At 44.4% G+C, this 17,765-nt stretch overlaps 1 protein-coding gene across 1 annotated transcript in view; it reads left to right on the forward strand.

Annotated features, from left to right (window-relative positions):
• The window catches only part of TMEM201 (transmembrane protein 201), a 37,625-nt gene that overhangs the window by 10,400 nt on the left and 9,460 nt on the right, over nt 1-17,765 (forward strand). Inside the window, exons 3-6 of the mRNA XM_044282034.1 lie at nt 4,683-4,877; nt 6,304-6,480; nt 6,759-7,108; nt 7,251-7,454. Of these exons, the coding sequence (XP_044137969.1) occupies nt 4,683-4,877; nt 6,304-6,480; nt 6,759-7,108; nt 7,251-7,454 (926 nt within the window). The remainder of the gene's footprint in view (nt 1-4,682; nt 4,878-6,303; nt 6,481-6,758; nt 7,109-7,250; nt 7,455-17,765) is intronic.

Below are 17,765 nucleotides of genomic sequence, written 5' to 3' on the forward strand. Positions count from 1 at the left end.
GTTACTTTTTTGGAGTTTCTACTCTAGGGGTGCATCAGGGGAGCTTCAAATGGGACATGGTGTCAAAAAAACCAGTCCAGCAAAATCTGCCTTCCAAAAACCATACGGCGCACCTTTCACTCTACGCCCTACTGTGTGCCCGTACAGTAGTTTACGGCCACATATGGGGTGTTTCTGTAAACGGCAGAGTCAGGGCAATAAACATAGTCTTGTTTGGCTGTTAACCCTTGCTTTGTTAGTGGAAAAAATGGGTTAAAATGGAAAATTAGGCAAAAAAATGAAATTCTCAAATTTCATCCCCATTTGCCAATAACTCTTGTGCAACACCTAAAGGGTTAACGAAGTTAGTAAAATCAGTTTTGAATACCTTGAGGGGGTGTAGTTTATAGAATGGGGTCATTTTTGGACGATTTCTATTATGTAACCCTTGGAAAGTGACTTCAGACCTGTAGTGGTCCCTAAAAATTGGGTTTTTGTAAATTTCTGAAAAATTGCAAGATTTGCTTCTAAACTTCTAAGCCTTGTAACATCCCCAAAAATAAAATATCATTCCCAAAATAATTCAAACATGAAGTAGACATATGGGGAATGTAAAGTCATCACAATTTTTTGGGGTATTACTTTGTATTACAGAAGTAGAGAAACTGAAACTTTGAAATTTGCAAATTTTTCAAAATTTTTGGTAAATTAGGTATTTTTTTTTTTTTTTTTTTTACTTCATTTTACCAGTGTCATGAAGTACAATATGTGATGAAAAAACACTCAGAATGGCCTGGATAAGTCCAAAGTGTTTTAAAGTTATCAGCACTTAAAGTGACACTGGTCAGATTTGCAAAAAATTGCCAAGTCCTTAAGGTGAAATAGGGCTGAGTCCTTAAGGGGTTAAAGTGGTACTCCCACAAAAGTGTTTATTCTATGACCTGTTAAGCCCCCTTCAAACAAGTGAGTCTGCACATCAGTCTCGCAGTGTGAGTATGCAGCAGCTCCCGTCCTGCCCGCCCAGCACTGATGGAGTCTCATAGCATTATACTGGTTTATGATGCTATGTAACCTTTACAGTTCTGGAATGTATTGGATAATGCTGTTAGTGTTATCCAATACATTCCAGACCTCTATGGGTTACATAGCATCATAAATCAGTATAATGCTATGCGGCTCCAGCAGTGCTGGCCCAGGCAGACCGGGACCTGCTGCATACTCGCACTGGAAGTCCGATGCGAGAGACTCGCTGGCCTGAAAGGGGCCTTAGAAAGGTACGTGATGTAAATTTTAGTGAAGGTAATTTTATTTTTATTTTTTATACAGGGTCTGTGTTTGTGAGTTATCCCCTCCCTTCTGATCCTCAGCATAGTGACCAGCACTATGACTGTCCAGATAGCACAGCATCTTGTGTGGACAGGAAGTCAGTTTCTATAGGAACCTCAACGTCTGTCTCATAGGAATAAATAGAGAAGTAATTGACTTCCTGTCCTGCGTCAGTTGGAGATCAGTGTTGGTCACATGACACAGCTGAAGATCAGAAGGGAGGTTATAACTAACAAATACAGTCTTTTGTAAGAAGATTATCTTCACTACAGTTTGCATTATGTACCTTTTCTAATGGACCAGAGAATAAAGATTTTTGTGTGTTTCTTTAAGAGTAAAAGTAATAGATGACTTTAAAGGAGTCGTCTCATCTCGCCATTACTAAGGTGAGATGAGACACAGTCCTGACCACCTCCTGGCTGGGAAAAAGCAGTGCGCTCAGGCGTTTCAGTACCTCTCATTGCCGTGGTCGGGACTGTGTCTCGTCTCGCATTACTAACGGCGAGATGAGAGAACCCATTTAACAAATCCAGTACCACAACTCCCAGTGACAGTTAATGATGGCCCCCAAAGATCTTGGAAGTCATCTGCTCTCCTGACTTAGATGTTGCCCAGAAACAGTGCCGCACCTGTCCACAGGTTGTGTGTGTGGTACTGCATCTCAATCCTACTTCAAAGGAATCCAGAGCCAACCCATGGACAGGACAGGTCTGGCTATGTTTCTGCGAGAAGTCCTATTTACAACCCCCATGTTGCCCCATGGTTTGTGCAGCATGAAGCTCCTAAAAGGTTTTATTTTTTTTATTTTGGTCATTTCAGTGACATTGGAGCTGTAATTTGAGGTCCCTGAAATCACATAGGAGATGGAAAAGGATGAAGAATCTGCTGCATATACACTGCCTGTCCCCCAAAAAAAGTCGCCACCTGGATTTAACTAGGCAAATAGTAATGAGCCTCCTATTTGATAATTCCTGCATGGGCGATTATCTTTCAGCTGGCAATAAGTTATTTAACCCCAACTGGTGCAATGAGTTGCTTCTCATTTCTTAAACAACCATGTCAAAAGACACATCTCGTGGTCGTGGAAAAGATGTTAGTCTGTTTGAGAAGGGTTAAATCATTGGCATGCATCAAGCAGAGAAAACATTTAAGTATATTGAAGAAACTACAAAAATTGGGTTAAGAACTGTCCAACGCATTATTCAAAACTGGAAGGATAGTGGAGACCCATCGTATTCGAGGAAGAAATGTGGCGGGGGAAAAAATCCTGAATGATCGTGATCGGCGATCACTTAAATGTTTGGTGAAATCAAATCGAAGAAAAACAGTAGAACTCAGGGCTATGTTTAATAGTGAAAGTAAGAGCATTTCCACACGCACAATGTGAAGGGAACTCGAGGGATTGGGACTGAACAGCTGTGTCCGTAAGAGAACCACTAATCAGTGAGGCAAAGCAGAAAAAAGGCTTCAATTTGCTAGGGAGCATAAAGATTGGGCTCTGGAGCAATGGAAGAAGGTCATGTGATCTGATGAGTCCAGATTTACCCTGTTCCATTGTGATGGGCGCATCAGGGTAAGAAGAGAGGCAGATGAAGTGATGCACCCATCATGCCTGGTGCCTACTGTACAAGCCTGTGGGGGCAGTGCTATGATCTGGGGTTGCTGCAGTTGTTCAGATCTAGGTTCAGCAACAGTATGTGCTCCAAGAATGAGGTCAGCTGACTACCTGAACATACTGAAGGACCAGGTTATTCCATCAATGGATTTGTTCTTCCCTGATGGCACGGCATATACCAAGATGACAATGCCAGGATTCATCGGGCTCAAACTGTGATAGTGGTTCAGGAGGATGAGACATCATTTTCACACATGGATTGGCCACCACGTGTCCAGACCTTAACCCCATTGAGAATCTTTGGGATGTGCTGGAGAAGGCTTTGCGCAGCAGTCAGACTCTACCATCATCAATGCAAGATTCATGCCACACTGGATGGAAATAAATCTTGTGACATTGCAGAAGCTTATCGTAAACCAAATGCGTGCCGTAATCAAAGCTAAAGGCGGTCTAACAAAATATTAGGGTGTGTGACTTTTTTTGGGGGGACAGGAGGTGTATAATGAACATGTCCCATTAAAGGGACTCTGTCACCAGTTTCTAACCCCCCCTTTTAAAACTATTGTTCTCTCCATGGTGCCCTTGTGATTACAAAGCTGTTGTTATAAGATAAATCCGCCGTCTAGTTTTGACAAAAATAGCTTTTATCTAACCTGTCCATCTTCTGGATAAGGTGCCCAGGGCGTTTCTGAAGGTCTGAATCTGCCGCTCGCCGAGGTCTGAATCTGCCTCGTTGAGCGAAGCGCAAATGCGCGCTTCGCTCAACGAGGCAAAATCTAAAAGTCCGCACGGGCGCATCAGGCACAGGCCTGTGCGCACGCGCGGGATGTTTGAAAAGGAGGAGGGGGCACTGAGGAGAGCCGGAGGCGGATTTCTTTTACATTCAGGCGGCGCTGAAAGGATCAGGGGAGGAGCTGGGCACCAACGGCGGCGAGCGGCAGATTCAGACCTTCAGAAACGCCCTGGGCACCTTATCCAGAAGATTGACAGGTTAGATAAAAGCTATTTTTATCAAAACTAGACGGCGGATTTATCTTATAACAGCTTTGTAATCACAAGGGCACCATGGAGAGAACAATAGTTTTAAAAGGGGGGGGGGGGTTAGAAACTGGTGACAGTCCCTTTAAGCTGTGGAAGAGCATCCCTATATGTGTTGGGGACCTGTGAGTTTCCATGGTTACAGACTACAGAAAAACTCTGTAGTCTGATCTGGAAGTACTGCGTTGAAGGGGCATTCCAGCATCCAGTACGACTGCTGCACAATGGATGGGAACTTCTGTTTCTGGCTTTGTCTGCTGTTTTGCTAGCAGTGACTCCGGAACATTAGTGATGGTGAAGGGTGTCTGACCCCACCGATCTGATATATGATAACCTATGTGGAGGAAAAGTCATCAGTATATATAAAAAAAAAATACTAGTTTTAAATTTTTACATGGGCTGATGATCAGCTAAGCAGACGTTCCCAGGAATGTTTGTTCCTGAATATTTCCCCCTTTTTAACACCCTTCTGACAAATGTGCAGACTTATTGTCATCTGATCAAATCTTTTTATGTAGGTATAAACAGGGTGTGCCGGGAGGCGGACCCACACCGATCTGAGATTGCTGATCTTTCCCCCAATTAGGCCATCAATCTCACGAAACTTGACCACCCCTCCAGCTGTACCAGCTGTGCCCCTGTTTGTTTACTACAAGCACATATTTAGAAATTGATGAGAAATTAAAATATGGTATTGGACTAATCATCCTTTGTCTGATTACAGAATGGTGACTACAATAAACCTATTCCGGCACAACACAGCGAACATCTAAACCATCTGGTGTCCGGTGGGAGCACAATTGCAGAAGCTACGAAGCCACAGCAATGGGTGAACTGTGGGACGCTGCTTTGTAGGAAATGTAACAATAATCAGAGCACCAAGATAAAGCAGCTGGCATCGTTCTTACCCAGAGAAGAGGTGGGTGAAATGTGTATCCAATCTATATTGGAGTGGAGTAAGGAGTAACTAGATCCAGGGAAATATCATGCTAGGCTGATGCCCAGGTGGCTGCCCAAGCCCTCCTCATGAACGCCAGACTAGTACATAAAGATCTGATGCGCTCAGCATTAATAAATGAAGGCCTGTGGCTGCAGGTGCCTTCCTGAATTCAGCTGTATGGCCAACCTCAGGAAGAAGATAGTGTGGCGTGGGTGACAGTATTTTGTGCTGCACTATGGTGTTGTGTCCCTTACTATTTCTGTTGGCCCCGTTCTGTCAATTTGGACCTTTCCTACTACTTGGGGCTGCGTTAAGTTCTCAGTCCACCCCTGGATTGATCTTTATCTAGGGCAGGCATGCTCAAACTGCGGCCCTCCAGCTGTTGTAAAACTACAACTCCCACAATGCCCTGCTGTAGGCTGTTCGGGAATGCTGGGAGTTGTAGTTTTACAACAGCTGGAAGGCCGCAGGTTGAGCATGCCTGATCTAGGGTATTCATGAATCCTCACTGTAAGCATAATCACCTTTTTTAGTTTTGGCCCCCAGCATAGATACAATGCTGGATACGTGCTGCCACCAGAGGGCGTTTGCTGCACGCTCGTTTATTATTATTATTATTATTATTTTTATTTATTTCTTCAAACAATAGGCAGTAAGCTCCCTCTAGTGGTGGCTGTAGGAAAAGAGCATGTTCTCTTTTAGATCTATACCTATAGAGGGGATTTTGCAGCTTAAATTTGATCAGAAATGTTAACCTGTTTAGTGGTTAAGGTCAGATACTTAGCTAAAAGAAAGGGGCAGTATCCAGCGTGCATAAAAGTCTGCCTTTATCAACTCATGGTTAAAACCTTCTCCTGAGATGAATGCAGAATCAAGCTCATGGCTGCCATGATTAAGGCTTCATTCACACATCAGAGTTGGTCCAGTGATTTCCAAAAGTGATTTTGAGCCCAAACCAGGTGCGGGTCAAAAACATATAATCGGTGCAGATGTTTTCCTTATGTCTGTGGAGGCTCCAATCCTGGTTTTGGCTCACAACCACTGATGGAAGTCACTGACCAAAACGCTGAAGTGTGAATGAAGCCTAAGACTGTTTGGAAACTTCAGCTCAGGAGAATGATTTAACCGCGAGTTGATGAAGGAAGGCGGACGTTTATGCACTCTGGATGCGTTTTTTTTTTTTTTTTTTTTTTTTTTTTCCTCCCCCCCCCCCCCCCTTTTTGGATGTTTTTCACGTAAAGGATACGGACACCCGTGCTGTGCAACATGAATGTTGCATCCTGGTAAGCTGGCCATGTCTCTATACATTTTCGGATATAATATGAGTGCTATTTTAACCCCCAAGACTACTTGTTGCACTGGAAAATTCCAAGTTTAGAAGGCAACTTTGTTCCCTGTTTCATAGGAGCAATATGATAAGGAGATTGAAGTCTATAAACACCACCTGGAGCAGATGTACAAGCTCTGTCGGCCATGCCAAACCGCCATAGACAGTTATATCAAATACCAAAACCGACAGCTGAGGGCCATTATGCTAAACCAACAGTTCAAGCGTCGGGAGCAGGACAAGACCTATATACAGGTAGGTAGAAGCTGTACCAGACTGCATGAAGAGAAGTCCCCCCAATGTATTTCCACTATCAGAATCGCTCCCTTTATGAGCAGGGGCAGTTTTAATTGCTTGCTTGCCCTGTATAGTTTATCTGTAGTCCATCAGGCAGTGGTAATTGCAGTGGTCTCCTTCATTGGTAAGTGGGTAATTGTTGCGAAGTAACACTTCCTTCCTAACAATCGTAATGCTCATCTGTCAGTGTGATACAGCCCTAACCCATATTGCCATATATATATATTTTTTTTCAGCCCCAGAGCTCTTCAAACGCCTCATTCATTCGGATCCCTACCAAGGTTGTCCTCCTGCGCTGCCTCGCATTCCTGAGTTGCGCGTTCCTTGTGTCTGTTGCGTGGTGGGGCACAAGGGACCTTTTCTCTATAAAAGACTCTACAAATTTAGCTACTGAGGCCAGGAATGAGTCTCACCCAGGAGATGCTGGGCGGCTGTCTCTTATTGAGAAAGTCATTGGAGTTCTGCCAGAGCATACACTGGAAAACCTGAACGAGGCTTGGTGCTTCGGACGCGACCATCAAATCGGCTTAGCGTTTCTCGGCCTCTTGACTTGTGTCTTTGCCATGTTCCTTGCCGGACGTATTAGGTCAGTTCTTTTCTGGGACCATTATTTTTTATAATCAATCATTCTTGTTCTTTAGTGTCCCTATGTTGTTATCCCTATATGTTCTGCGTATTGATAAATGTATTTAATGCATCATTTTATTTTGATCCCATGTTTATTCTAGGATGCGACGTGTTGACGCATTTGCCTCGTTCCTCTGGGTCCTAGTGACGGGACTCTATCTATCCGAGGTGTACTTTCTGAAGGAAACTCCAAGCTGGATGAAGACAGTGAAGCTTGGCACCACTTCCTTGTGTTGCCTGGTCGGTCTCACCTCTGCAATGGCAACAAAGAAAGCAGTTGGTCAACGGAGACAGCGTCCTCGAAGGTCAGAGCCAGAACAGTGAGCCATGGGACCGGAATGAATGTCCTTTCTCATTACTATTGATCCTCTGCTGGACCCGTAGCCTACTGTACTTACTTTATGTTGTCTGCAAGTAGAACATATCTTGTGGTCCTTCCTTTACACTTCTTGGTCTCTTCCTATTGGCTTTAGGTGTCATTATAGCCAATTTGCAGCTGCCAACCATACTATGTTGAGGACCAGTCACTGTAGATGTACCTGCTCTGAAATGAGCGTTTTCTTTAGTGGCCGGTCATCATTTTATTAAGGTTAAAGGGGACTTGAGAAATGTTGCTACTTCCAGATGCCAGAGGCTCCGCTAGATGTTTTTGTCAATGGGGCAGGGCTTCATTGTTAATATTTTAAACCTTTGCCCTTTTAAGACAGCCGATCTTCATGTCAGGGTGCCCTTCAAGTGTAGAACAGACCGCACGTGGACTGAACACTGACCCATTATAGTCACTGGTCAAATTCACACGTCCAATTTTCTGCATGATCCTTCGGTCTGTGCTGAGAAAGTCGCAGCCTGCCGTGTTTGGCCAGATCTCTAGACTCACCTGTTCAAGTGAATTGGTCCATGAGAAAAATGGACCTCACATGCACACCACCTTTTGCATCTTGAACCTGTCTATTATTATATAATTTTTTTTATTTATAAAGGTTGCTCGTCAAAAAGGTATTACTTTGATATAACGCTATGGATGTTTATGGTTCAAGGCAGATTACACTACCCCATGTGTGGTATCATATACAGGAAAGCTATATAGTATTACAGGGATTGTCCTATGACAAGGGTGCCCTACCGATCATTAGAATGATGGCTCACGTTCCCTTTTGAAGTGAATGTCATGTGCATCTGTGTCTGCCGCTCCATTCAACTCTATGGGAATGGCGGAGTGCAGGTAACTAGATTATTGGATGCCTAAACAAAATAATTTGGGTTGTCCAGAAAATGAGTTATGACCATTTGGGGCATTATCTTTTTGTAGTGAATACTGATTAAATGAAGATATTTATTTCATTGGTGCTAGATTGATAATGATGAGATGATATCTGCATATTAATAACTTATTATTGCTCACCGGTATCTGTTTTTATATTATAATTGGTCTTTAAGTGATTAGGGTACTTTCACACTTGCGGCAAAGGATTCCGGCAATCCGGAAGCAAACTGACGTTTGTCAGACGGATCCATCTGACAAATGCATTGAAATACCTGACCCATCTCTCCAGTGTCATCAGGAAAAAAAACGGATCCGGTATTTTATTTGCATTTTTAAAAGTCTGCGCAGACCGGAAAGCCGGATCAGTTTTGCCAGAACACTTAATTCCGGATTCGGCACTAATACACTTCAATGTAAATTAATGCCGGATCCAGCATTCCGGCAAGTCTTCAGTATTTTTGTCCGGAGAGAAAACTGTAGCATGCTGCAGTATTTATTCAGTCCAAAAAACGTAACAGAGACTGAACTGATGCTTTCTGAACGGAATGCTCTCCATTCAAAATGCATTAGGATAAAACTGATCATTATTTTTTTTATTTTTTTTCCCCGATATTGAGCTCCTGTGACGGAACTCAAAACTTCGCCTCATCAGAGGCAATGCATTTTAATGCTGTACGGAGACAGATCTCTGTACAGCATTAATCCGAAGTTTTGAGCGGAGCGACTTTGGATCTAGGATCCGAAGCTCACTTTGCTGATCCCTAGTTAGAATGGAAAGATTTTCACCTATTCTGTGTTTCTGAACCTCAATGGGTTTTGGCTCAGAATCGCTTAACAAACACTGACTGTGTGAAAGTAGCCTAAGACCTCATACATAAGACCGTATGTATTTTGCGGTCCGCAAAAAATACGGATGACGTCTGTGTGCATTCCGTATTTTGTGGAATGGAACAGCTGGCCCCTAATAGAACAGTACTTTCCTTGTCCGTAATGTGGACAATAATCGGACATGTTCTATTCTTTTTGTGGAACGGAAACGGAATGCACACAGAGTAACTTTCTTTTTTTTTGCCAACCCATTAAAATGGTTCTGTATAAGGTCCACAAAAAAACAAAAACGTAACATACACGGAAAGAAAATGCGTTCATGTGCATGAGGCCTAATTTTGCGTTGTGCCATTTCTTTATTATTCCTACTGCAAGTTTATTACGAATGGCCAACTGGGTGTTACTAGTAAGGGGGGGTGTCTCTTCACCCAGTCAGTGCTGCCAATGTCAGAATGTGCCTGGACAAGCCAACAGCTGGTAAGGCATACATGGATCTTTTTATTGCAGGCTGCTGGCTGGTAATTAGTAAACTTTTAGTAGGAATAATTGAGGAAAGGTGCAATGTAGTCTCAAGAACAGATGTTCCAGAATTATTACTGGAAGGGGGGGGGGATACAGGAAAGGCTCTCTTTAATGGCAGCGCAGTTTTGTGGTATTACATGCAAATTCGTTTTTTGGAGGCAAAGTTCAAATTAAAAACTTGCCTTCCTGAGCCCCCCTACTATCCAGCACTATTCTCTGTGCCAGACTGCAGCCATGACGTAATATTTTGTCTGCAGTGGTGATGTGCCCATGTACCACATGTGACCACTGCACTTGGTCACTGGCTTCAGCGGTCTTGTGCAGTCTACAGCTAAGTGATTGGCTGCAGCAGTCACCTGCCAAGTGTGTAGGGTCACAGCCTTTTTCTGGAGTTTTCAATGTATTCATATTTCCAGGAAGTATAGCAGAGGAACTCCACAACAGACTGAAGATGCTCCAGAAGTGTTAATTTACTGGGAATGCAAGTATTTATTAAAACGGCCATTTCCGATGAGGTGACATTCCTCTTTAAATGAGGAGCTCGTCGGAGGTGAAACTACAAAGCATGTAATTGCAAAAGAAGCAAAGCGAGTATTAGTTGAGTAACCCTGCTGGCAATCGTGACCTCCGGGGTGTAATATAACTTCCTGCTCTCGTCAAGGGGCATTAGTGCAGCAGATCCTGCTATAATAGAAGTGTGAATTTTATAGTATTAATAATGTTATGGTTTGTGGGTTATTTTTTTTGACACTTGCGTTAATTAAGCACAAGTATGAACACTAATTCCCGTTCTTGTCTGTTGTGATTATATTATGTATTCTCTATTTAAGCATATTTTGGGTGTACAGTACAGGTGTGAGGGTCGTCCTGAGGTCCAGGGCTGTTGAGTCTGTAAAAGATAAGGTTTTCACACACTTTAACTCCTTCATAAATGGCCAGTAATTTAGTAATGACACATTTCCTGTAGTAAAATGGTAACCTCTTACTATCATGGAAATCGGGCTACTTAGATAGACCTTTAACCATATTTATTGGAATACAATTTCTGAAATTCTGATTTTATTTCCTGTAAGAAAATATGTAATGCGCTATGCATTTAATAACGGGAAATCCTATGAATTTGTCCTCAGGAAAAAAAAGTTAGAAAAGCTGTAAGTGTGTGTCCTGAAAATGCAGAGAATCGTGTGCAGGCCTAAATGGAAATAAAGGACACATAGCTTCTATATTCAGTGCTGCCATGAAAAGGTTGTCTGGGAATAAGGAACTTTTAGTCTTCAGCCTTCCTTTTACTATGGGAAAATTCATACCTGCTATCGGCAGCCCCGTTCCCGTGCACTGACTTGCGGTTGGCTATCTTCCGGTCTGCGGCTTGTTTACTTCCTCCCGGCATGAGCATGATCATCTGCGTTGCTGCAGCCAATGACTGGATTCAGCAGGAATGTGTCCATAAGGCCCCTTTCAGATGAGCAAGTGTCTCGCTGCGGATTTGCAGCGCAGCACCCGTCCTGAACTTCCAGCACTTCCGGGGTCGTATAGCATTATAGTGATTTTTATGATGCTATATTAACCCTTACATTTCTGGAATGTATTGGATAACACTGACAGCATTATGTCGGTGTTATGCTATACATACCAGACCTCTAAGGGTTACATAGAATCATAAATTAATATAATGCAATACGACCCCGGCAGTGCTGGAAGTTCAGGACGGGTGCTGCGCTGCGGGTCCGCAGCGTGACACCCGCTCGTCTGAAAGGTGCTTAAGAGACCTCGCCAGTGAAGCCAGTTATTGGCTGCAGTGGAACAAGTGCTCTTTTCTAGGAATTAAACAAGCTGTGAACCAAAAGGGACATGGGAACCGGCACACGGGACCAGAGCAGCGGGGAGTAGGTAAGTATGAGGCTTTCCATAGCGGAGGCAGGCTGCGGGCACCTGTGAAAAGTTATTTATTTCCAGACAACCCCTTTAATACGGTCTTCCTGTTCTGTCCAGCAGTTGTGAGGTGACTGCAAGCATGTCCAGTAGTGACCTTCCCCCTCTGGTCTTCACTACTGAGCATGTGCAGCACAGTTTCTGACATTGTAACTTAAAGGGGTTCTGCACTTTGTTTTAACTGAAGATCTATCCTCTGGATAGATGATCAGCTGTTTGAAGCCAGTTATGGCCGTTTAATGTCTGATCGGTGGGCGCCTGACTCCCGTACCATTGCTTATCATCTGCATGTAGAGACTTTGCCAGGAGACGGACCTCTTGATCAAGTATAGAGGATAGGTCATCAATATTTAATTCCCGGAGAACCCCTTTAATTCTAGAATTGCTTCTCCCTGTGTGTGCCATGTACTGTACAGATCCATGTTGGTTTGTGCCTTGCTTTCTCCTCTGTGACCGCTGGCTGGCTGCCGTCCACTCATGTGATGCCCATGCTTCTGTCATGCTGTACACAACTTATTATTTCTTGTTCTTTATGATGTGTTAATGCTCTGTACTCGCTGCTCATACCGGCAGCTGATTTTATGTTCAATAAATGGCCGGAGAGCCGATGACCTGACTCCAGTAGCGTGCTTTCCTATCTGCTGTGGGGGAGGGGGGCTCCTCGCTATTCTAGCACATTCCATGTTTGTCACCGTTCATTCACCAACACACATTGCGGGTCTAGAACCAGAAGAAATGTGCAGCAGTGATCCTGGTAGCACAATGGCTATTGCTGAATAGAAAGTAATGTCTACACAGACCGTCTGAGAGCAGGGTTACAAGCGAGTCCCATAATCCACTTGCTGCAGCACTGTATAGCCCGATATCGCATTGGCACAATTGTCGGTCTGGTACCCACTGCATGTCCTGAATTTTAAAGGGATATTCCAATAATAAATATTGTGACACATCCGGCGCAAATGCCTGTTGTCGGCCAGACAAAAATACATTGCCTGCAACGTTTTTTGTCTGGACGAAACCCAGCATTTATGCCAGAAAGCAAATGGATCACTACAACTTATTACAGTTAATGGGAACCGGCGGTGAAGAATAGACCCTGGCAACGCTAGATCCTGCAAGATCCAGCAGGCTGCTCTGTGCCGGAACAGCCTACTGGATCTCCATAACTGAGATGTGAGCGTAGCCTTAGCAAATAAGGATCCAGAGACCTCTTTTCCAGATGGCCACTTTCCTCTCCAGTCACTTCTATAGGGAAAGTAGTCATTTGGGATCTGGAGTCGCTGAACCCCTATTTTCCCAAAGGTGGGACCTGCACCTGTTGAGAAAGTATGGCATGGTCTGTGGATAAGTCTGGATTAGTTAAAGGGGGTTATCCAAGACCTATAATGCCCCACCACCACCACCTCCCTCATATGACCAGGCCCCTCAGAGATTGTACTTGCCTCACTCTCGGGCACACCTGTGAGGCACCCGGGCATATAGGGGGAAGGGGGGGCATTATAGGTCTTTAATAACCGCTATAAAAATCTTTTTTTCAGGAGGATACGGAACGTCACACCGGATTGTCCTCCATGTCTGGTTTTCATCTGCATAACTGTTAAATTTGAGTCTGAACTATTCTAGTCCAGTAGGAACAAGCGACCAACAATATTGCCTGGTGATGTGCATGCAGTGGGACCTCAATAGTGAAGTTTTGCTGTAGTCTGATGTAATTTGCACCAAATTTCTGATGTTGCACAATATTTGATAGATTTGGTGCATCTCAGGTCAGTACAGCCTGACCCTGCAGCAGGTTTCCTATGGCACAAACAATGTTACAAAACAATGTGGTACTGCTGGAGGAACAAGGCGGATACTACATCTGACGGAATAGTAACACACAGTTGTAGAATTAAGTAGCCAAATCTGCCCATTCCACTCTGCTCATACCATTATCCAGCTTGCTTCCCCCCATAACCTCTCCAGCTCCCACCTTCTGCATGAAGCAGAGGCCTCTTCCCTGCTTTTCTTGACCTTGTACAGTGTAAATTCTCTATATATCCATGGTTGGCTGAAAGTTGATACAGATGAGTGCGCTTTTAACATGGAAAGCTGCGAGTACAGAGATAATGTATGCAATTTTTATAGGGTTTTGTAAAAATGTTATGTTGCACTGCAAACTATTGTATTATTTTCACCAGGTTGATGAGAAGTTCCTGCCGTGTTAAACCAACATGTGCTTCCATACAGGGCCGGTGTGTTATAACCCAAGTGCCAGGGCCCAATGCTCCTGGGCGGGGGGGACTTCTGAGCTGCGATGAGCACTTCCATCAATACAGATGGAAGCTCTCATTGCTGTCATTTCACTTACGCATTACCCCTTTGGGTCACATGAGGCCGGCTGCTGCAGAGACTCAGATACGCCCCTTCTACACAGGACATGCTGCCTGAGAAGAGAGACTGACAGGGCTGGAGCAGAAGTGTGAACACAGGTTGTCAGTGAGTCTGCACTGTGACTGTCTTTTCTCTGTGGAACACGAGGGGGGGGGGGGGGGGGGCTCTTCGATCTGCTGCTGGATGCTGCTTCATTCTATTTAGTTGTTTTACTGTTTCATTAAAGGGCTTCTGTCGCCCCCCCCCCCCCCCAAAAGTAATTTTTCAGCTAATTAAAATACTTAGTGCGATTATTCAATATATAGTGCTCTTACTTTTTGCTGTGGCTTAGTTTCTTTAAAAACTGCACTTTTATAATATGTTAATTACCTCGCTACCAGCAAGTAGGGCGGTTACTTGCTGGTAGCCGCCACATTCGCCTTTCAAAAAAAAGCCCCCTCCTCCTGTTGATTGACAGGGCCAGCGAGCGCTCTCCTCCTCCGGCTGGCCCTGTCAGCATTTTAAATCCTGTGTCTTCATTTGGCGCAAGCGCTCTGAGAGAAGGACGCTTGCTTCCTCAGTGCGCCCCCCCCCCCCTCCCAACCACATATCCTGTCCGATCTCCTCCTCATGGATCCCCTTCTGTCTCCTTTCCTCTCTCATGTATCCAGAGCTCCTGTTGCTGCCCTGCACAGACCTCCTGTCTACTACTTGTTGTATGAATCCCCCTCAGAGCCCCTTCCACCTACTTGCTGTGTCCATCCAGGGCCCCTGTCTCACTCCTCTGCCTCTCATTATGGTTGCATCTGAATTGCATTCACCATAAGGACCTTCTAACGTCACAGCGTCATGTGACTGTGGCCCACACCCAGGACTGTGCCCTCTTATACCCTTTTATCTGGTCACTGTATGGTGGTTTCATCACTGTATGGCCATAATTGTATCCCTTTCCCTGCCCACGCCATCCTTTTTCAGATACAGATTGCGGTGCTAAGGACCTTTGTGCCACAATCTGTGTCAGAGATACGCCTAATATAGACTTTTCTATATAATAAATTACCTCTTAATTGAATTATCATTCGGCGGTAGGGATAATTTCTTTATAGTATATAGATTCTAGTGTACTATACTGTGCCCTGTATTTCCCAGTAGATAAATGATCCTTGGGAGACACAGTCCTCATCCCTGACCACCAGGACCAGTTAGCGCTCTGTCAGTACATGGCGGCCCCCCTCTCCGCCACACTGCTCCGCTGTGTACTGGTGCTTATTCTGACACTAGGGTTGGGTTCACATGCCATTTGTGCCATCCATCTAATGCATACCAAAAATGTATGCGTTAACAGATGCCTCAGACCGATGCCGTACAGTGGCGTCCGTTCAACATACAGTTCCATGGTAAAAAAAAACATATATGTTAATGTATGCTTTTTTTTTATTTTTATTATTATACTGGACTCTGCAAGATACAAAAACGTGGAGTGCTGCACATTTGTATACATGAAACCGATAGGAAAAACGTGATGTGAACCCATCGAGGGGGCCGGGCGTTCAAAAATTTTCTGTGGGGCCCAGTCGGTTCTAGCTACATCACTGCACAGCTCCTTCTCTCCTCCAGGCCTGGCCCAGCAATGACGTCATGACATGTGTCTCACTGCTGCAGCGGGCCTGAGGAGAGAAGGAGCGCAGGCAGCTGCGGTTAGTGAATGACAGGACCGCCGGCTCCCCTGTGCTCCAGCAATGATGGGTATGTGAGGGGGCCACTGGGGGGAGCATTACTGTGAAGGACCCTTACACAATAAAATGACCCTTTATTTAGTATGACCCCCAGTGCCCCATCCATACAGTATAACCCCCAGTGTGGGGGTGACCGGGGTCATTATTCTGAATGGAGGGCCACTGTGGGGTCATTATACTGTGAGGGCCCTTTACATAGTATTATGACCCCCCCAGTGTCCCCCATTTAGTATAATGAACCCCAATGACCCTCTATTCAGTATAATGACCCCCAGAGCCCCCATTCCATATAATGACCCCCCAGTGCGGGGGTCATTATTCTGAATGGAGGGCCACTGGGGGTCATTATACAGTTTTGGGGGCGGGGGGGGCTATTATACTGAGTGAAGGGCCACTAGTGATCATTATACTGTATAGGGGCCACTGGGGGACATGTAAATGTAAAAGAAAAAAATGCCTCAGGGGGGCCCACTGGGATTTATCACCCAAGGGCCCACATGAACCTGGAGCCGGCCCTGCTTCCGTATAACGAAAAGTTCACCTTTTGTAATTGTTTCAGTTCGTCACCATTGTCAAGATCTCTGCTTGCTGTCATTCCTTTCTTGTAACCAGATCCTGAAAAGTCGCCCTGATCATGTCTGGGACATAAGTGCAGAGCCGGGAGGCTGTGTCAGTGGGATGTAGCCACAGAGTGGCTGTGAGCCTATATTACACACCTGTATGGACCCACCTTGTAGAGTCTGCTGTGTACTGCACGGCCATTGCCCAGAGGATCATTGTATCAGGGTTCAAGCACATGACTGTTTTTTGTGGATAGCACATTCATTTTGAAATGGCCTTGCATATATCTTGTTTTTTTTTTTTTTGTTTTTTTTTTACGGATCTGTGCCAAAAAACGCAAGCTGAAAATGCTGTGAGTGAAGTAAATACTCATTGGTGTAAAAAAAAAAAATGGTTTTACACTTGTGTTCCATATGTCCATGGTTTCCTTCATTACAAAAGGTCTGTTTATTGAAGCAGGATTAATGCATAGCAAATGCTCAGTCTCAGAGAGCCTTCAGTGTGGATGTGGCCAGACAGGCGCCCGCCGGCAGTGGTCATGAAGAGCCTAAGGCCTTTTGTTAACGGAGGGTCAGCTGCTGGAGACGGGTGCATTGTAGGAGACTGACAAGTCCCTGTTGAGCTCTCGGCTTGGTGTCTAGTGTACTTTTCACACTTTCTTTCCTACTCTGCAACTTTCTCATTTTGTATTAGAAACATAGAATGTGTCGGCAGATAAGAACCATTTGGCCCATCTAGTCTGCCCAATATACTAAATACTATGGATAGCCCCTGGCCCTATCTTGTATGAAGGATAGCCTTATGCCTATCCCATGCATGCTTAAACTCCTTTACTGTATTTGCAGCTACCACTTCTGCAGGAAGGCTATTCCATGCATCCACTACTCTCTCAGTAAAGTAATACTTCCTGATATTACTTTTAAACCTTTGCCCCTCTAATTTAAAACTATGTCCTCTTGTAGCAGTTTTTCTTCTTTTAAATATTCTCTCCTCGTTTACCTTGTTGATTCCCTTTATGTATTTAAAAGTTTCTATCATCTCCCCTCTGTCTCGTCTTTCTCCCAAGCTATACATGTTAAGGTCCTTTTAATCTTTCCTGGTAAGTTTTATCCTGCAATCCATGGACTAGTTTAGGGTACTTTCACACTAGCGTTTTCTTTTCCGGCACAGAGTTCCGTCACAGGGCCTCTATACCAGAAAAGAACTGATCAGGCATATCCCCATGCATTCTGAATGGAGAGCAATCCGTTCAGGATGTTTTTAGTTCAGTCGTTTTAACCAGGCAAAAGCTAAAACCGTAGCATCCTTTTCCATTTGGTGTATCCCTCCAGGAACATCAACCCTGTTACAAATCTTTGTGTCATCAGCAAAAAGACACACCTTACCATCGAGGCCTTCTGCAATTTATTCTGTCATTTTTG

The sequence above is a fragment of the Bufo gargarizans genome, chromosome 2, assembly GCF_014858855.1.
Source record: "Bufo gargarizans isolate SCDJY-AF-19 chromosome 2, ASM1485885v1, whole genome shotgun sequence".
Taxonomy (NCBI): Eukaryota; Metazoa; Chordata; class Amphibia; order Anura; family Bufonidae; genus Bufo; species Bufo gargarizans.